The 18,626-nt window shown below is 47.2% G+C and overlaps 1 protein-coding gene and 1 long non-coding RNA gene across 2 annotated transcripts; one reads left to right on the top strand and one right to left on the bottom strand.

The window, feature by feature from the left end:
* Window positions 1-461: 461 nt before the first annotated feature.
* Window positions 462-4,347, bottom strand: LOC127586333 (uncharacterized). Its single transcript, XR_007958676.1, has 2 exons — window positions 4,317-4,347; window positions 462-1,248 (listed from the first exon to the last, which is right to left on the bottom strand). It is a non-coding gene; the product is annotated as an uncharacterized LOC127586333 (long non-coding RNA).
* Window positions 3,818-18,315, top strand: rhoub (ras homolog family member Ub). The gene is made up of 3 exons (XM_052044195.1): window positions 3,818-4,213; window positions 13,345-13,403; window positions 15,161-18,315. The coding sequence occupies exons 1-3, from the start codon at window positions 3,994-3,996 to the stop codon at window positions 15,617-15,619; spliced, it is 738 nt and encodes a 245-aa protein (XP_051900155.1). The 5' UTR covers window positions 3,818-3,993; the 3' UTR covers window positions 15,620-18,315.
* Window positions 18,316-18,626: the final 311 nt, after the last annotated feature.

Below are 18,626 nucleotides of genomic sequence, written 5' to 3'. Positions count from 1 at the left end.
CAGAGGATAAACATGAGGCATGTGATCCACAGACACATGGCGTTCCTTTAAATGTAAAGGGGACACAGAATATTTCCTCTAAAATTGAAGGATGTGAGAACACTCGATGGTACTACACAGTAATTCTTTCCGAAACATTACAGCCATTGGGGGAAACTGGAGGCATATGGGCATTCTGTAGGTAGGAGGAATTAGCTACGTCAGCACAACATTGTGGGCCGAAGGGCCTGTACTGTGCTGTACTGTTCTATGTTCTTCTCCTGCTGGGTTATCGATTACAATGATTACGTCCATTATATCGTATCCAGTGATGGGAAGGATGAGGCACAATGCAACACATTTAATTTTGCTGGTGGTCCTTGACAGTCAATTAGAGACTTGACCTAAAACATACCTAACACCATACCCTGTCGATTGGTTTACATCCTGAGGGGTTTGACGGGGTGGATGTGGAGAGAATGTCAAAGTCAAAGTCAAGTTTATTGTCATCTGCACAAGTCCATGTGTGCACAGGTGCAACGAAAAACTTACTTGCAGCAGCATCACAGGCACATAGCATCAGATAAGCAGCATTCACAAGAAAAGCATAATTTAAACATAAATTAAACACAATTTATACAAGAAATAACACAATTAGAACAAAAAAATCACAAAGTCCATTTTAGTGCAAAGGGTCATAGTGTTGCTATACTGAGGTAGTGATTAGGGTTGTGCCGATGGGTTCAAGAACCGAATGGTTGAAGGGAAGTAGCTGTTCTTGAACCTGGTGGTGTGGGACTTCAGGCTTCTGTATCTCCTGCCCGATGGTAGCTGCGAGAAGCATGGTAGCGTAGCGGTTAGCACAACGGTTCCCGTCGCTGTCTGTAAGGAGTTTGTACGTCCTCCCGTGTCTGCGTGAGTTTCCTCCGGGTGCTCCGGTTTCCTCCCACATTCTAAAAGACGTACGGGTAGGTCAATTTGGGTTTAAAATGGGCGGCGCGGACTCGTTGGGCCGGAAGGGCCTGTTACCATGCTGTAAATAAAAAAAAATGGCATGGCCCGGATGGTGGGGATCTTTGATCATGGATGTTGCCTTCTTGAGGCAGCACCTCCTGTAGATACCACCGATGGTGGGGAGGGATGTACCCGTGATGTATTGGGCAGAATCCACTACTCTCTGCAGCTTCTTACATTCCTGCGGATTCGAATCGCCATCCAGATCACGATGCAACCAGTCAGGGTACAGGATGCTTCCTCTTGTAGAAGAATCTAGAAAGAGGGAGTCATTGTTTAAAAATCAGGGATCACCCATTTGAGATGGGGATGAAGTGAAATTTTCTCTTTCTAGGGTTGCGAGTCTTTACAATTCTCTTGCTCAAAGGGCAGAGTCTTTCAATATTTTTATCAGTGGGTTATACAGCATGGAAATCAGAATCAGGTTTATTATCGCTGACTTATATGACGTGAAATTTGTTGTTTTGTGGCAGCAGTACAGTGCAAAGACATAAAATTACTATAAATTATAAAATAAATAAATAGGTCAAAAAAAGAGATAATGAGGTAGTGTTCGTGGGTTCATGGACCGTTCAGAAATCTGATGGCGGAGGGGAAGAAGCTGTTCCTGAATCGTTGAGTGTGGGTCTTCAGGCTCCTCCCTGATGGTAGTAACGTGAAGAGGGCATGTCCCAGGTGGTGAGGGTCCTTAATGATGGATGCCGCCTTCTTGAGGCACCGCCTCTTGAAGACATCCTCGATGGCGGGGAGGGTTGTGTCCGTGATGGAGCTGGCTGAGTCTACAACCCTCCGATGTCCTCAGTGGCGAGGAAACAGGCCCTTCGGCCCACCCAGTCCCTGCCGACCATCAAGCACCCATTTACACCAATCCCTATTCTCCCCACATTCCCATTGACTCCCCCCAGATTCTACCCCTCACCTACACACTAGTGACAATTTACAGCAGTTAATTAACTCACTGACCCGCACACCTTTGGGATGTGGGAGGAAACCCGAGCGCCCGGAGGAAACCCACAGGGTCATAGAGAGAACGTGCAAACTCCACACAGACAGCGGCAGAGGTCAGGATCAAACCCAGGTCTCTGGAGCTGTGAGGCAGCGGCTGTACCCACTGCGCCACTGTGTCAGGTAGATAGATCTTGATAAGTAAGGCGGTGAAAGGTCACCGGGGGAGGCAGGGGAATGAGGTTATAATCTTGTTTCGCCATGATTGTATTAAATGGTGGAGCAGGATTGAGGGGCCGAGTGGTCTGCTCCTGTTTCCAATGTGTAAACTTGAATGTCTGAATGAGGAGCAGAACACAGAGAATCATAGGATGGCAGCACAGAATATAAACATAAATTAAAATTAAGGAATTGCTCTCTGGAAGGAAATCCCCTCTCCTTACCCAGCTTGGATCACTTGTGACTGCAGACCCACCAACGTGGTTTCATAGATGCCATCTTCTCGCAGCTCACATCGTGCAGGAGGTACGGAAGCCTGAAGTCCCACACCACCAGGTTCAGGAACAGTTACTTCCCTTCAACCATTCGGGTCTTGAACCAACCTGCACAACCCTAATCACCACCTCAGTATAGCAACACTGTGACCACATTGCACTACAATAGACTTTGTATTTTTTTGTTCTAATTGGGTTCTTTCTTGTATAATTTATGTTTAATTTATGCTTTCCTTGTGAATGTTGTGTCTCTAATACTATGTGCCTGTGATGCTGCTGCACGGAAGTTTTTCGTTGCACCCGTGCACACACGGACTTGACAAATAACCTCGACTTTGACTTTGACAGATCAGTGCATGTGTGAAATAGGCAGGTTAGCGCGAGGGAGGAGAGGATTCAAGAAAGAGAGTAGGGGTCAGTGCAAGGCAGGAGGGGGTTAATGAAGGGGGAGTTAATGAGGAGAGGTGAGTTAATGTGAAGGAGAGGGAGTACATGAGAGAGGGTCAATGTGAGGGGTGTAACATGAGGTGAGAGTTAATGCGAGAGAGGGAATCATAGAGTACTACAGCACGGAAATAGGCCCTTCAGCCCAACAGGTCCATGCCAACTAGGACGCCCATCTAAGCTAGTTGCATTTGTCCAAGTTTGACCCAAATCCCTCCAAACCTTTCCCTCCATGTACCTGTCCAAACGTCTTTTAAATGTTGTTATTGTACCTGCCTCAACCAGTTCATCCGGCAGATCGTTCCACACACCCACTGTGTTGTGAAGTTACCCCTCAGGTCCTTTTTAAATCTTTCCCCTCTCACCTTAAACCTATGCCCTCTAGTTTTTGATTCTGATTCCCTGGTGAGGTAAGAGAGGGAGGGTTAATTATGAGAAGGTGAGGGTTAATGTGAGAGGGGGAGGAGTTGGCGTGAGAGACGATTGATGAGGAATGATGGGTTTGCTCTACTAGCTGCTGGCGTCGACTCGATGGGCTGAGTGGTCTCATTTGCTGTTGAAACAATTCTCCGATTCTTTGAGAGATCACAGTCCGTTGCTTATAAAATAAACACATTGTGTTAATGCAGAGTGATTGGTCGGTGGGTGAGAGGAGGTATCTACGCTTAAATACTTAAGTGACCCCTTTGGTGTTGGCAGATGGTCTGTTATTTTAGTGATGGGAGTCTTTCCATATTTAAAAGGGCTCTTCCCTCGAGATTTAAAACAAAATCCCCGCCCTCCCCTTCCCCAGTTTAAACTTGTTCTGCCCCTTTAAGAGTCTCCCTCTCTCCCTCCCACTCTCCCTCTCCCTCTCCCTCTCTCTCTCTCTCTCTCTCTCGGCAGCTCACGGGGCGGAGCTCGCCGGCTGGGACTATAAAAGGAGAGAGGGCGGAAAATTGTTACAGTGATTGAACTTTGGTGGGAGGGGTGGGGTAGAGTGCTGGGAGGCTCTTCAGCCGCCAACCTCCCGTTCCTCTGAAGTTGACAAGACGCGGAAAAAGTTTTGCGAAAAGAAGTTTTCGAAACTTTTTTCCCAAGTTTGGGTAGTTGTGAAGATCTTCGCGTAGGGTGAATTATGCCTCCTCAGGACCTGTCCGACTATCGTGTACGGTTCGCTCCTCCTGTACCACCCCACAAACCCAGGCAGGACACTCGGAACGGCAGCCCCCAGGAGCGGTTCCTCAAATGCGTCTTGCTGGGCGACGGGGCAGTTGGCAAAACGAGCCTGGTCGTGAGTTATACAACCAATGGTTACCCAACCAAGTATGTCCCAACCGCTTTTGATGACTTCTCGGGTAGGTATACATAGTTATTCGTCAATCATGTAGATTTGCAAATAGCTAATGTATGGCAAAAGTTTGCTTTTAATTTCGAACTTTTTAAAGAAAAAATATTTACCTCGCGTGTTGGGATCAAGCTCCATCTCCAATCGGTCAGGTGGCATAAAGGTTCAAAGATCAGTGTAACATCACATTAACCTGTTATTTCTGTACAGTGGCTATGTTGCTTCACCTTGAAATCGCTGAGGTCAGTGCTTTGCTCCCTCGGCAACGTAGCACTTCCTCGGGGCTTTTTTTAATTTTTTATTCCGGAATAAACTTTATTCATTAAAAATACAAACTATCTACAACAATGAAACAGTGCAAGCTTTTACATTCGAGCACTTCCTCGGGACTCTATTTCTAAGCGTGTCCACAGTCAATGAAATGCAATTTGTGGCTCCCCGCCCGCTATGATTAGGCTTCGCAGAACGTTCACTTTCATCACGCTGACAGGGTTTTGCTCTTCTGGGTACTTTGTGTTGTATATCTGAATTATTTTTCCAGGAAATTACAAAATTAGAAGTGTGGGCAGACTGTTTATCAATGGGCGTGTTTCACTTAAAACCCGCTAAACAAAATGTAAATTAAACTTTACGTGCATTTAAATTCTTGATGTGGTCGTTGTTTTGGGGGAGTTTAAATGCAACCTCGGTGTTTGCTCTGTGCTTGACTTGTTCCAATTATTAATGGTGGAAATGTATTTTTTCCACCGATCAGCGGGCGTGAGTAACTGACCAATGTTGCACAATGTGCCAAACCCGTGCGGTGTAGGTAATCCAGCGAGTTATTCTGTGGGTATTACTCTATTGTGTGGGGACGGGGGTTGAAAATGAGGGGTCCTCGCCCAGGAAACTGGGCGGAATTTCCGAGCGCCGTTCACTGCAGCGGGACTCGAACCCAGGACCTCGCACCCTGTTGCAATCTGCTAGAGGAACTCGGCGGGTCGAGCAGCCTCTGAGGGGCGGGGAAGAAAATGGGCGGTCGACGTTTCAGGTTGAGACCCTGCTTCAGGACAGTGGGGGGAGAGAGACGGTGGGTGATTGATGGACCGTGGGGGGGGGGGGGGTGAGGGATGAGGGATGGAGTTGAATGGGAAGGGGTGCAGTTGGGTCACTGAGGCAGGTAGGCGGAAGGAGCCACGTGAGGGGTGGGGTGTCCTGCAGCTTGGTAGGTGCTGGGTCGGCAAGTCAACTGCAATGTCGCCTGTTGCAGTGGGTAGGCTGAAGCCAGCGGCACTAAGGGAGAGCTGCATTGGAATGGGGCGTTTAAATAGTTCCCTGATGCTCCTCGTGGAGTGCAACAGATCCCATGAAGTTGTACAGGGGAAGACCAGGGGAGTTAATTCTGGTGCCCTGGTCAATATTTATCCCACAATCAATGTCACTAAAAACATGGTAGAGCTGTTGCCTCACAGCTCCATAGACCGAGGTTCAATCCTGACCTCGGGCGCTATCTGTGTGGAGTTTGCACGTTCTCCCTATGACTGTACGGGTTCTCTTCCCTGTCCCATGTGTCCTTTCTTTCTCCACCTCCACCACCCCCCCCCCCCCCCCCGTTTGGGTTTCCTCCCACATCCCAAAGACTTGGTGGGTTAATTGGCTGCTGTAAATTGCCCTGAGTGTGTGGGTGAGGGGTAAAATCTGGGGGGAGATGACGAGAATGTGGGGAGAATAAAATAGGGGTTAGTTTAAGTAGGTGCTTGATGGTTGGCACAGACTAGGTGGGCTGAAGGGCCTGCTGCTGTAAATTGTCCCTGGTGTGTAAAATTTAGAGATTACAGGGAGATTAAGGGAATGGGATTGCTCTTCTGGGGAGCTAGCATAAACCTGATGGGCTGAATGGTCTTGAGCAGGTTTTTGACTAGAGTTCCCTGTGTTAAGAGCTGCCATGTGCCATACATTACAGCAGTGATTACAACAAATGGGTCCTTTTAAAAAGGAAAGTGCTTTGTGATGTTCTGATGCAATATAAAATGTGCTATCATGATGGGACTTGGTAATCTTGAGAGAGTTTATTCAAGCAGGGAGTTTATGCTGGAACTTTACATGAGCACTAATTAGACCACAGCTCGAGTGTTGCATACAGATCTGGTCACCACATCATGGGGAAGGTATGATCCCACTACAGATGGGATTCAAGATGTTGCCAGGAATGGAAGATTGTGGCTGCGGAAAGATTGGAGGTGATGTGGTGGTTTTCTCTAGAACAGAGGCTTGGAAAGACTTGAGGTGTGTAACACAGGGGAGACAAGATAATGTTATTTACATTCTTTCCCTTGGCAGCACTGATAATTTGTGTTTTCATTGCTGCTATAAAGATTGCTATAAATAAAGGTATTTTCAAACAAACGCCCAATGTAAACCTGGGGATACAGGCAAAAAAAAGTTTTAAAACAATGTTAGATGCACAGTAAAGCCTCGTCACACCATCCCATCAGTCTCTGGACAAGGACACCATCTTTAAACACAGACTAAAGCTCTCTACACTGTCCCATAGAGCACTCTTGGGGCATGGGTTAGTCACAGTGAACTGCTCATGATGTTCCTCAACCTTGCCCTAAAGATCGAGCACCCATCTATCATTGGGAGGAGGGAAAACAAGGTCAGGCAATCCATAAATCTGCTGAGGCAGCATGTTTTATTTGCTATCTTGTTCCTGCACCCCACTGATTCTGTCCATTGACTGGACATCAACCAGAAAATGAGAGACCACAACCCTGACCTTGCAATGAGTCAGCTGTTGTGCTGCTTTAAATGTTTAAAGAACATAACAGTGCTTTATTCAAGGGGATTCTGAAGTACGGGACAGCAGTCAGATGAGAGGGAGAGAAGCTGTTTTAAGAAGCCTGTAGATGGGTAGATTTCTTTATTAGTCACATGTACATCGAAACACACAGTGAAATGCATCTTTTGCGTAAGTGTTCTGGGGGCAGCCTGCAAGTGTCGCCATGCTTCTGGCACCAACATAGCATACCCATAACTTCCTAACCTTTTTTACCAAAATAAACTTTATTCATAATAAAAGACAAACTATATACAATAATAAATAAAGCAGTGCAAGCCTTTACATTTGTGTACAGATCAATTATTAGTGTTACTTTTTATACAAAGCACAGCACCGCTGCCACTCATGTGGCTCCCTGGGGTGATACCCCAATCCCACATTACCCCAATCCCACATTAACCCATGTCTTTGGAATGTGGGAGGAAACCCACGCAGTCGTGGGGAGAACGTACAAACTCCTTACAGACTGCTACTGGAATTGAACCCAAGTCGCTGGCACTCTAAAGCGTTATGCTAACTGCTGCAAAGATCCTAAGTGAGGAGATGGTTGGTTTCTGATGTTTCATTAATTGGAGTTCAAAGGAACTTGTGATTAAACCCTTAACGACCACTGGTTTGTCCAGTTAGATTAATTTATTCCCCTTTTCTGCTATCCTAGTTACTGTTGAATCTGCTCCAACCACTCTAATTACAAATTAGAAAAATCATTTCCTTCCCTAAATTTCCTTAAATCCATGTAATCTTCTGGTCAACACAAGTCAGTTTTCCCCCAGTTTACACTGCCATTGCACCTTGTTCTACAGAATGTCTAAGTATTCCCCTCACTTCTCCTTGAGAGAAAAGCGCTCCATTCTTGGTAACACCAAAGGGGTGTTCTCATTGGTTTATTATTATTGTCACATGTACTGAGGTAGTGGGAAAACTTGCATAGTTCATACAAATCATTACATGGTGCACGGAGGTAGTACAAGGGAAAGCAGTGGAATGCAGAATAGTGTTACAGTTGGAGTGCAGTGCAGGTAGAAAGTAAGGTGCAAGGACATAACCAGCTAGATTGCAGTCAAGAGTCCATCTTATCGTACTCAGGGACAATTCAATAGTCTTCATGACAGCAGGATAGAAGCTGGCCTTCAGCCTGGTGGTGTGTGCTTTCTGACTTTTGTATCTTCTGCCCGATGGGAGGTGGGCAGAAGAATGTTTGGGGTGGGTGGGGCCTTTGGGAGAGGGTGGTTCCAGGGATGAGTAGCTTCAGGTTGGTGGGGAAATGGAGGTGTTTTCCCTGGAGCAGAGAAGGTTAAAGGGATATTTAGTGAAATATTCCCAAATGAGGTGGCTACGACCAGTGGAAACTGGCTTGTATTGCCTACCTGGGAGACATCAGGGAAATGCTTGTTCTGAAGCAAGTTGTGGTGAGGGTAACTTCAGTGGTAACTGATAAAAGGGAAACTGGATGAACAGCAGAGAATATTCAGGGAAAAGGGAGTGAAAATAATGTAGTCCTGATTTCCTTGAGGCCATTTGGTCCATTGTGCCTGTGCTGGCCCACAGATCCCTTCCCCCTACAAGATTTGCTTGCTATTCTCCCCATTTTCCATCAACTCTCTCCCAGATCCTACCACTCGCCTACCCACTAGGGGCAATTTACACTGGCCACGTGCTTACAAATCCACAAGTTGTTGGGATGTGGGAGGAAACCAGAGCACCCAGAGGAAACCCACATAGTCACGGGGAGAACATGCAAACTCCACCCAGACAGCACCGGAGGTCAGGATCGAACCTGGGTCACAGGTGCCACGAGGCAGCAACTTTGCTGGTTATACCTCTGTACTGCCCCATCTGAAACAGACTCTTTGGTCCATCAAGTCCCTGCTGACCAGCCATTTGTGCTGATCCTGTTTTAATCTCCACACACTCCCATTGACTCCCCCCTCCCCCCCCACCTTTCTACCCCTCACCTACACTAGGGGCAATTCACAGCCAGCTAACCCACCCACCAACTTGGGCAACACATTATCAAAGAGCTGCAGGGTGTTTTGCAGGGGTGTGTGTGTGGATTTGCATTTCAACAGCACCCTTTGCAATCCCAAGCACTTTGCAACCCATAAAGTATTTTGTAGAAGTGTGGTCATTGTAGCAAAGAAATCAATCTGGGTTGAGCAAGATTCAATGACCTTTGTGTATTAGTTGTGTGATCTCAGGCACCTTTGTGGTGCGGGTGTCACTTTAATGTCCCACCTGGCACCCACAGTTGTGCAGTGCCATGGGTTTTAGTCTGGGTGTTTGTGCTTCCTGCTGGAGTGGGATTTGAACCTCAAACTGCTGCACACCCTTAGTACATTGGTAAATCAGTTTGTTCCTCATTGGAGATGAGTGGGATGGGGGAGCATTAAAAGGGGCAGGTTGCAGGGGATGGTGCAGTAGAAGAATAGTCGTATGGCACAGAAACAGGCCCTTCAGCCCGACTGGTCCATGCTGACCAAGATGCCCATCTAAGTTAGTCCCATCTGGTCCATACCTGCCTAAACCTTTCCTATCCATGTATCTGTCCAAGTGCCTTTTTAATATTGTTGTACCTGCCTCAACCACTTCCTCTGGCAGCTCATTCCATTCTGCTGGGTGGGAAAAAGTTGCCCCTTTGCTTCCTATTAAATCTCTTCCCTCATCTGTGCCCTCTAGTTCTTGATTCCCCAACTCTGAAGGGAAAAGAGTACATTCACCCTATCTATACCCCTCATGATTTTGTACACCTCTATAGGATCACCCCTCTTTCTCCTACCCTCCAATGAAGAAAGTCTTAACCTCTCTCCATAACTCAGTCAAACATAATGTTAACAGTGTGGGTGTGAATGAACGAATGCTCTGCACTGGTAGAGTAACACTCCAAGTGCTATGAGGGTTGCCTGTGTATAACGCAGGGAATGAACGAGGTTAGGAAAGTGAGGATGAGGATGGAGTTGGTGTAGGGTAGGCTACTGCTCAAGGGATTCGGTCAAACGTCAGCTCTCCAGTGTGACTTGCTGTGGTTTCCCTTCCAGCAACTGCTTGCATCTCAGTGAGGAAACAATGGTTCATCTGTGTCCATTTCAATGTTGGTCCCTGAGCTTAATGCCTGCCCTTGTGCCAAGGCTGCTCCTGTCCCCTCCATGATGTGTTGTGCCTTGTTTAGTTCTTCAGTGTCTAATTCTGGCCCCTTGATCATCCCTGAGTTTATCACTTAGTCCCCCATTGCTGGCTGTGCATTCAGCTGCCCGAGCCCTGAGCTCTCCAGCTCTCCACTCCTCACTCTCCTGATGCACCTCAAAACCTGTCCTGGTGTTTTCTACAGCCCAGCATCAATCTTTAAATACTTGTACAGGCTGTCCCTGGATAGCAAACGGATTCCATTTTCTCTGATATCCTTAAGTCAGAAAATGCACAAGTCACTATGGTAACCACCTCCATTGTTGTGATAAATAGCATCAAAAATGCATAGGACCGATAAGAACAAACACTCTGGGTGGGGGAAAAAGTTGCCCCTTGGGTTTCTATAAATCTTCTCCCCTCTCTTTAAACCTATGCCCTCTAGTTCTTGATTCCCCAACCCTGGGGGAAAAAGACTGCATTCACAATATCTATCCCCATCATAATTTTATACACCTCTATACAATCACCAATTTAATTTACCAGTTACTAAGTGAAGAGAGGAAGCTACTTCTGTTGGTAAGGACAAACATGTACATCGGACTTTTGAATTTAATATCATGGGAGCTCGGTGATATGTAGGGATGTCAATAAGTCTGGTGATTTCAACCTATGTTGAGGGGGAGGCTATTCCATCCATTGGGATTGAGAAGCAGCATAGAATCACTCTCCCACATTTCCCTGTAACCTATTCTCACTCACCTGCCCATCAGCGTCCCCCCCCCCCGATTCTTCTCGTGCCTTCCCCCCACACTAGGGGCAATTTACAGCAGCCAATTAACCCACCAGCCCACAAGGTGTCAGAGGAAATCAGAACCTGCAGGGCAGCGGGAAGAATGTCCACACAGACAGCACTGGAGGTCAGGATTGAACCCAGGTCTCAGAAGCTGTACAGCAGCTGCACTACGCTGCGACTCTAGTCAAATACTTAGTGTTCTGCATGGGTGCAACATGAATACAAGTTGTTGCTGCTGGTATGTGGGTCAATTCTTAAGGTCCATATCACTACCTCAGATCGATCTTCAGTCCTTGGAGCTGGCTCCCCTCCAGGTACTGTAGACACCTGGCACCTCATCCATTGCATCCCCAGTATCACAGCCAGCAATTCAACTGGGGAGCTCAGCACTGCTGCTCAGAAGCGAGGACTATGAGCTGTTTCCACCCCTCCCCCCATTAGGTGGAGTGTTTGAAAAGTTAAGCAAGTTGTACGAGATCAAATAACTCAACTGATACAGAAGGTCAGGCTTGGGACTTCCCATCTGCGGCACATCAAAAGGTGTGTGTGCTCTTACAAGTCACTGCTACGTGGGGAGGGAGGTGGGTGGGTGCTGAAGACCATCAACATCTGCACTGCAGGCCTCTTCTCCCAGTTCTGATCTGAGGCTGAGGGACCTCTGACTCTGACCCCCTTGCTCCCCCCCTACTCTCTGAAGCTTTGTCCCTCTGATCTCCCGCTCGGAATGTTTGCTCAACACTGCAACCTTCCTCTGCTCTCCCAGAGTCCAAAGTCTGTTTGTATCGGGTTTCCCAGAATGAGTTATTAATAAGCCACATCCCAGTATTTCTCTTACTTTTTTCCTTCTCTCCCCTATTTTCTGTCTCTCGTTTTCTTGCCTTTTTTCCCCTTTCTATTTTCCTTTTCTCTTTCTCTCTGTCGCAGCACTGTCTGCCTCCACTCCTGATATGGTCTGGAAACCCCCAGCTATTTAAAGCAAGCCCTGACCCCACACTCGGAGCAGCAACCTACACTGGTTTGGAGTGTGCTTCCCTTCCAGGCACATCTCAGGAACAGAAACATTGCTGAGATTTTGAAAAGTGCAAAATGTCAAAAGTGGATTGATTTTTTTTAACTTTTTCTGAAATACATTCCAGAGCCTCCGGAATGTTTTACAGACAGCCCAACAGGGAGGGGACAATTGCAGGAAAAGTGCCACCCCCTCAGCACAGCAAGATCCCACAAATAGGTAGCTAGTAATGTCAGTGCTTGTTGTGATGTTGGTTGAAGGATAAATATTGGCATGGGGCATTTGGGGTGGATAAATTGTGGGGAATGGTGGTATTCCCCCTGTATTGTTCCAGCCTCAAGTGGGACTTGAGCCCACCAACTTCTGACCTGGGGGGGGGGGGGGGGGGGGGTGTCTGACCCACTGTGCCAGAGCTGAACCACCATTAACGATCAGGAAACGACTGGATTGAGAGTCGGAAACCAACTAGACTTGCTAATATTCATGAAGGGAATCTGCTGGCCTGACCTGGTCTGGCTGATGTGACTCCAGACCTCCCAATGTGGTTGAATCAATGTCCCAACAAGCCACTCATCTCAAGGGTCCTGAGAATGAGCAACAAATGCTGTCTTCTGGATGTCCCAAGGTGCCTTTTGAAGTGATTGTGGGTGGTGGTGTAGTGGTTAAGTTGCCAGTTTGGTAACCCAGCAGCTGGGGGCTAACAATCTGGGGAAACAGAGTTCAAATACCATCACAGAAGCTGATGAATTTAAGTTTGATAATCTAGAATTGTCCTGAGAAGGGATGAAAAAATTATCAGGTTGTCCTGAAAACCCACCAAGAAAGGGAACCTGCTGTCCTCGAGTGGTCTGTTTCTCCCCCTCCCCGCCACTAATTGCACCCCTGTGGAATGTCCCAGCAAGCACCTCAAGGCCCAATTAGGGATGGGCAATAAATATTGGCTCTGCTTGTCTCAAATGATGGGCAGAACCGTGCAGCAGGTAGTGCTGCTACCTCAACTCCAGAGACTGGTTTGATCCCAACCTCTGGTTTGGAGTTTGCATATTTTCCCTGTGACCATATTTTCCCGGTTTCCTTCAGGTACTCTGGTTCACATCACCAAAGACGTGTGGGTTGGTAGATTAATTGGCTGCTGTAAATTGACCCTAATGTAGGTAGTAGTAGATTTGGTGAGTTGGGAGAGCAACACAGGATTATGGGGGACTCAGAGGGGGGTGGGAATGTTAGCATTGACTTGATGGGTCAAATGGTTATCGCCTGTGAAAAATGAAACAACTCCGTGCATAGAACAATTCCAGTGTCTTGGCTTAGACGCTCAAGTTCTACAATCCTCTCTACCTGGTACAGTGCTTTCCTGTGAGAATTAATCTAAAGGAAGCCTTGTTTGTCTTGTAGCTGTCGTTCAAGTTGACGGGACCCCAATAAGACTGCAACTGTGTGATACAGCAGGCCAAGTGAGTATCCCTACATGCACTTACACAGTACTTTACTCTCCCCCCCCCCCCCCCCCCCCACCCCCAGCTTTGGTGCCCCTGCATTGCTATACACCCAGTGGAGGGCTTTTGGGCTGGAGTTGCCCTGTAATCTGGTATCTCTGCAAGGTCTCCCAGCAACAGGTGTACAAGATTAGGTTATCTGAGTTGGTGAGCAATGGGGGCTGGGCCTTTTTCTTTTCTCTGACAGTCTGGATCACTAAGCTTCAAGGGGATGCCTGACTTGCCACTCTTCACACTGAACAATTCCTGAACTAGTAACTGGGACACCACCCCCTGCCTCTTGATCACCTCCTCCTGGGAATGCCAACTGAACATTTAGAGTGGGATTTAAAGGCTCACTCGTGACCCTCTTTTCTCACCTCCAACTTCTGACCTGGAGGGGTGAGTGTCTGACCCACTGTGCCAGAGCTGAACCACCATTAACGATCAGAAAACGACTGGATTGAGAGTCGGAAACCAATTAGACTTGCTAATATTCATGAAGGGAATCTGCTGTCCTGACCTGGTCTGGCTGATGTGACTCCAGACCTCCCAATGTGGTTGAATCAATGTCCCAACAAGCCACTCGCCTGAAGGGTCCTGAGGGATGAGCAACAAATGCTGTCTTCTGGATGTCCCAAGGTGCCTTTTGAAGTAATTGTGGGTGGTGGTGTCGTGGTTAAGTTGCCAGTTTGGTAACTCAGCAGCTGGGGGCTAACAATCTGGGGAAACAGAGTTCAAATCCTTCACTTCCTTCTTCCCCCAAACCCTTTCTCCCCCCACTGCACCTTCCACTCAAGCTCCCACCTTCCAGTTATCGAGGGACTCTGGAGTGCAGGATAGGAGGATGTGGCATCCCAGTGATGGGTCCAGGAATTGTTTGGTGTAAGTAAAGTCATGCATGCTTTACAAGCCCAATGGTGATCTGGGCTGGGACTGCCATGGATTATTAGTTTTTCTTTTTACTTTTTTGGGATTGGTTTATCATTGTCACTTGTACTGAGGTACAATGAAAAACTTGTCTTGCACACCGATCGTACAGGTCAGTTCATTACACAGTGCAGTTACATTGAGTTGTAGTAAGTGACATAGAATTTAAAAGTGTAGAACGATTATAGTAAGGGTAGTGAGTAGATCTGTAGAGAGCAGCCTGCAACAAGTCACCACGCTCCAGTGCCATCTTGCTCAGACTTGCCCCCCCCCCACCCCCCTCTTTCCTATTGCTCCAACTCATAGAAATGCAAAACCAAAAAAATTGCAGATGCTGGAAATCAGAAACTGCTCAGGTCGGGCAGCATCTGTGGATCAACACATCAGGTGGATGACTGAGTGTGCCAATGACATTACTGCCTGTCTCCACACTGATCTGGGATTGGTTCAAGCTCTCGCCAACAGTCTGGCTATGCAGGCAGCTCCTCAGCATCCAAGCCAGGGGTGTGAGGTTTCAGGCTGCCTGGAGTGTTGCACTGTCAATTAAAATGTGACCTCATTCCAAAGCCTTGTTGCCCCGTGTGGGGGGCCATGTTTGAAGGGTAGGTTGGTTGTCCAGTGAACTATGCCTTAACCAACTTCACACACTGACTATCACCTCACTGTTTGTGGGAACTTGTGCATAAATTGGCTGCTGAGTTTCCCACATGGCTTCAGGGCTCATCTGAAATTAAGGTGGTCTTGGTGGGTCCATCAGACAGCCCCCTGAACCCACCTCTTGTGTCTCTTCCCTCTCTCCTTCCCAGGACGAGTTTGACAAACTCCGCCACTTCTGCTACCACAAATCGGCCGTCTTCCTGCTCTGCTTCAGCGTGGTCAGTCCCTCGTCTTTCCAGAACGTGGTGGAGAAGTGGATGCCCGAGATCCGGTCACACTGCCCCACCGCCCCTGTGGTCCTGGTGGGCACCCAGTGCGACCTCCGAGGAGACGTCAAGGTCCTAATCGAGCTGGCTGCTTGCAAGGAGAAGCCAGTGCCCTTGGCTGCTGCCCATGGCCTCGCTGAGAAGATTGGAGCTGTGACCTACATTGAGTGCTCCTCGCTGACCCAGAAGAACCTGAAGGAGGTCTTCGACATGGCCATTGTTTGCGGTCTCCGTCAGTTGGACAGCCAAGTGGCCAGTGAGCGCAAGATGAAGACCTTGACCGCCAACAAAATGAGGACACTGTCGAGTTCCTGGTGGAAGAAGTATATCTGCATCGTATGAAAATTGTAGGCTGGGCAACGGGGTCATGGGGATGCTTGCCAAACTACTGAACTTCTGGGGTGAGGAATGAATGGTGCCCAGGATGGAGTGGGTGGGGAAGGGGTTTCCCAATTCTGGCTGACTGATTTCTTACTGTACATTTTTTTTTACTTCCAATAGGCAGATACTTTGCTCTATGGAGACGCAAGAGACTGCAGATGCTGGAATTTGGAGCAACACAAAAGCATTGGAGGAACTCAGCAGGTCAGGCAGCATCTATGGAGGGAAATGGACAATCAACATTTCAGATCCTGAAACGTCGACTGTCCGTTTCCCTCCATAGATGCTGCCTGACCTGAGTTCCTGCAGTATTTTGTGAGATGCTTTATTCTTAATGTTTTGCAAGGGACACTTGGGTTGGATGGCAGGTTGGGCTTGATCCTTGCACCAGGGAGGGGTGAATGGGCTTGGTTGTGGACCTGGGTTCCAGCTGTCCAGTCAACCCTCACCTTACTTGGAGATTGGGCCTTGTGGTCACAGTGAGGGAGGGCTTGATTCCAATGCCTTCCATCGTAGAATTGCCATTTGGGTGGGGTCATGTCTGCTTTTTTTCCACCCCCGTTGAAGAAGTGGACAGGATCTCTCTCTAGGCCAAAGCTCTGGCAGAATTTTTCCCCCATCTCACTTGGTTACTAAGTGAATGCCATTTTATTGAAAACACAACATTGCATTTGTGTGGCACCTTCCTAACCCCAGTCAGTGATATGCCCTACAGTAATGTTGCAGCCAGTAAGATCCCACAAATACCAATTAGATTGGACCAACTCTCTGCTTCTGTGTTAAGGTGCATGTATTGATGAGGGCAATTGTCACTGCTCTTTCAGTAATTGGCAGGAGGTGGAGAGTGGACTTGGGATCTTATATGCAAAGAGAAACTGAGTTAAGGTCTTGTGTCAAAGCCCCTTTAACTTGAAGAGGCTTCAACCAAAAGCAGTAACTGTTTGTCTCTCCCCAGCTGCTGATTATTTCCAACTTTTGCTGGGTTTATTTCAGATTTCCAGCATCTGTAGCATTTCTTTAGTTTGCGATCTTTGTATCCATCAGCTAAATGCTGCTTTATGGTAATGACTCTACCCATCTTTGGGGAACATTATTTTTAAGAAAAAAAACTGCTCTGAAGTTCTTTGACAATCTGATTTAATCTTTGGTGCCTCAGTTATACTTTAAATTACTCCTGCAATGCAGCAACTCAGTCTTCCCCTATATGGGAATTAATGAAATTCTAGCTCTCTCGTAAGATGTCAGGTGCATTGTTATCCAGGTTATGTCTGCAGGAAGTAGCTACCTGGGGTTTTGGGGTTCATTTTACCTTTAGACTTTGTGCTCAAAGTCTCAATTTCTGCTTTGGACCTTTAAATGATTTGGATTATGTGCTAGTTGTAAATGACAGTCAATCCAAACAAGGGGCCCTTCCAGGACCCTGTTTCAACCTTTCACCACACCCCCCCACCCCCCCCCCCCCCCAAAAATTCTTCAGATTTGGCCTGTGTTAAGATACTCTGTACTTTGTGCACAGCCCAGCCTTCTCACCCCTTTCTCCCAGCAACCAGGCTTTATTCAGCCAGAATATCATGACACCTTGGATAATTTGTTTAGTGACGGCTATAGTCAACCATGCAGGAACCAGTCGTACCATAACCATGGGCAACCAAGAAGCCAAGCCTGCAAGTAATTGAAAGGGGCTGTGGAACCAGCCTAACTGAGTATTTTAGGGCATTGCTTTCTACTGCTAGGTATTGCATTGGCTGAGTTTAGTTGACTTTATTAGATTCTGAGGATTTTATGCAGCAGTTTGCTCTGCTACTGTTGGCATTTTGTCTCCTGAATGTTAAGAATCAAAGCAGCAGTTTAAGTGCCAGTTACTGACAAATTGCCCCATGTTGCTTGAGTTCTGGTTTAGAAAGGAGGAGGAGGATCTGGTCACTGCTGGCCCCACCCTCCAGTATCATGTGTGTGACTGCACCATGTTGGAGTCTTTGCCCAACCCTAGAAGTTGCAGGAGCGGCCACAAGACAATATTTGGGTACAATGTCCATCTCAGCAATTGGATGGCAGTCGGCAATCAGCTGGTGAGGCCAGTTGGTTGGCACATCCTCCAAGCATTGCCAGGGTACCACTTCACCTTGCCAGAGGCAGTCTTGGCTGTTATTGGCTACCAAGAAACAAGCCTGGAAACTTTTTATGAGAATTTGGGGCTAGTTGGTGAAAGTGGATCAAAGTTTGCTATAGCCAACTGAGGAACTGCACCTCTTGCTTTAAATACCACTAGTGCCAAAAGCTTGGGTGGGGAGGCAGGGATGGGGGAGCATGTAATCAGGGAGGGAAAAGGTTAAAATTACTTCCATGGGAATATGGGAGATGTGTGAAATATTAAAAGATGCTTCTTTTTTGCAGAAGTTCAAATTGTTCAAATATATAATGTATACACATGTAAAACACCACCTGGATAGTATTACCAGTGTGAAAGTCAAGTCAAAGATGCTGGAACAGTACAGAGGTAGCCCTTGACACTGGGTTGCTTTTAAAGAATAATTTACACTGGGGCTCTGGAGCAGGGAGGGTGCCCTCCACTGTGGAGTCAACTGCTTCATAAGCTGCCGGTCTCAACCATTGCAGTGTGAAGTAAAAATAATAAAATTTCTGTATTTTCAAAGAAATGCGCCATGTCTGCTTTCCTGTCTCAAATGAACCTTTTACTTACAAGAATATTGCCCAGACTCGTGCCTGGGTTATGGGGAGAGGTTGGGCAGGCTAGGACTTTATTCCTTGGAGCATAAGATTCTGAACAGTGACCTTAGAGGTGCATAGAATCATGAGGGGCATAGATGGAGTCTTTTTCCCCAGGGAAAGGGAACAAATAAAAAACTAGAGGGCATAGGTTTAAGGTGAGAGGAGAAAGATTTTAAAATGGACCTGAGAGGCAACCACGCAGAGGGTGGTACTTATATAGTACGAGCTGCCAGAGAAA

The sequence above is a fragment of the Pristis pectinata genome, chromosome 35 (assembly GCF_009764475.1).
Source record: "Pristis pectinata isolate sPriPec2 chromosome 35, sPriPec2.1.pri, whole genome shotgun sequence".
NCBI lineage: Eukaryota > Metazoa > Chordata > Chondrichthyes > Rhinopristiformes > Pristidae > Pristis > Pristis pectinata.
Note: the sequence above shows the minus strand (reverse complement) of the source record. Positions and strands in the feature narration are given on the sequence as shown.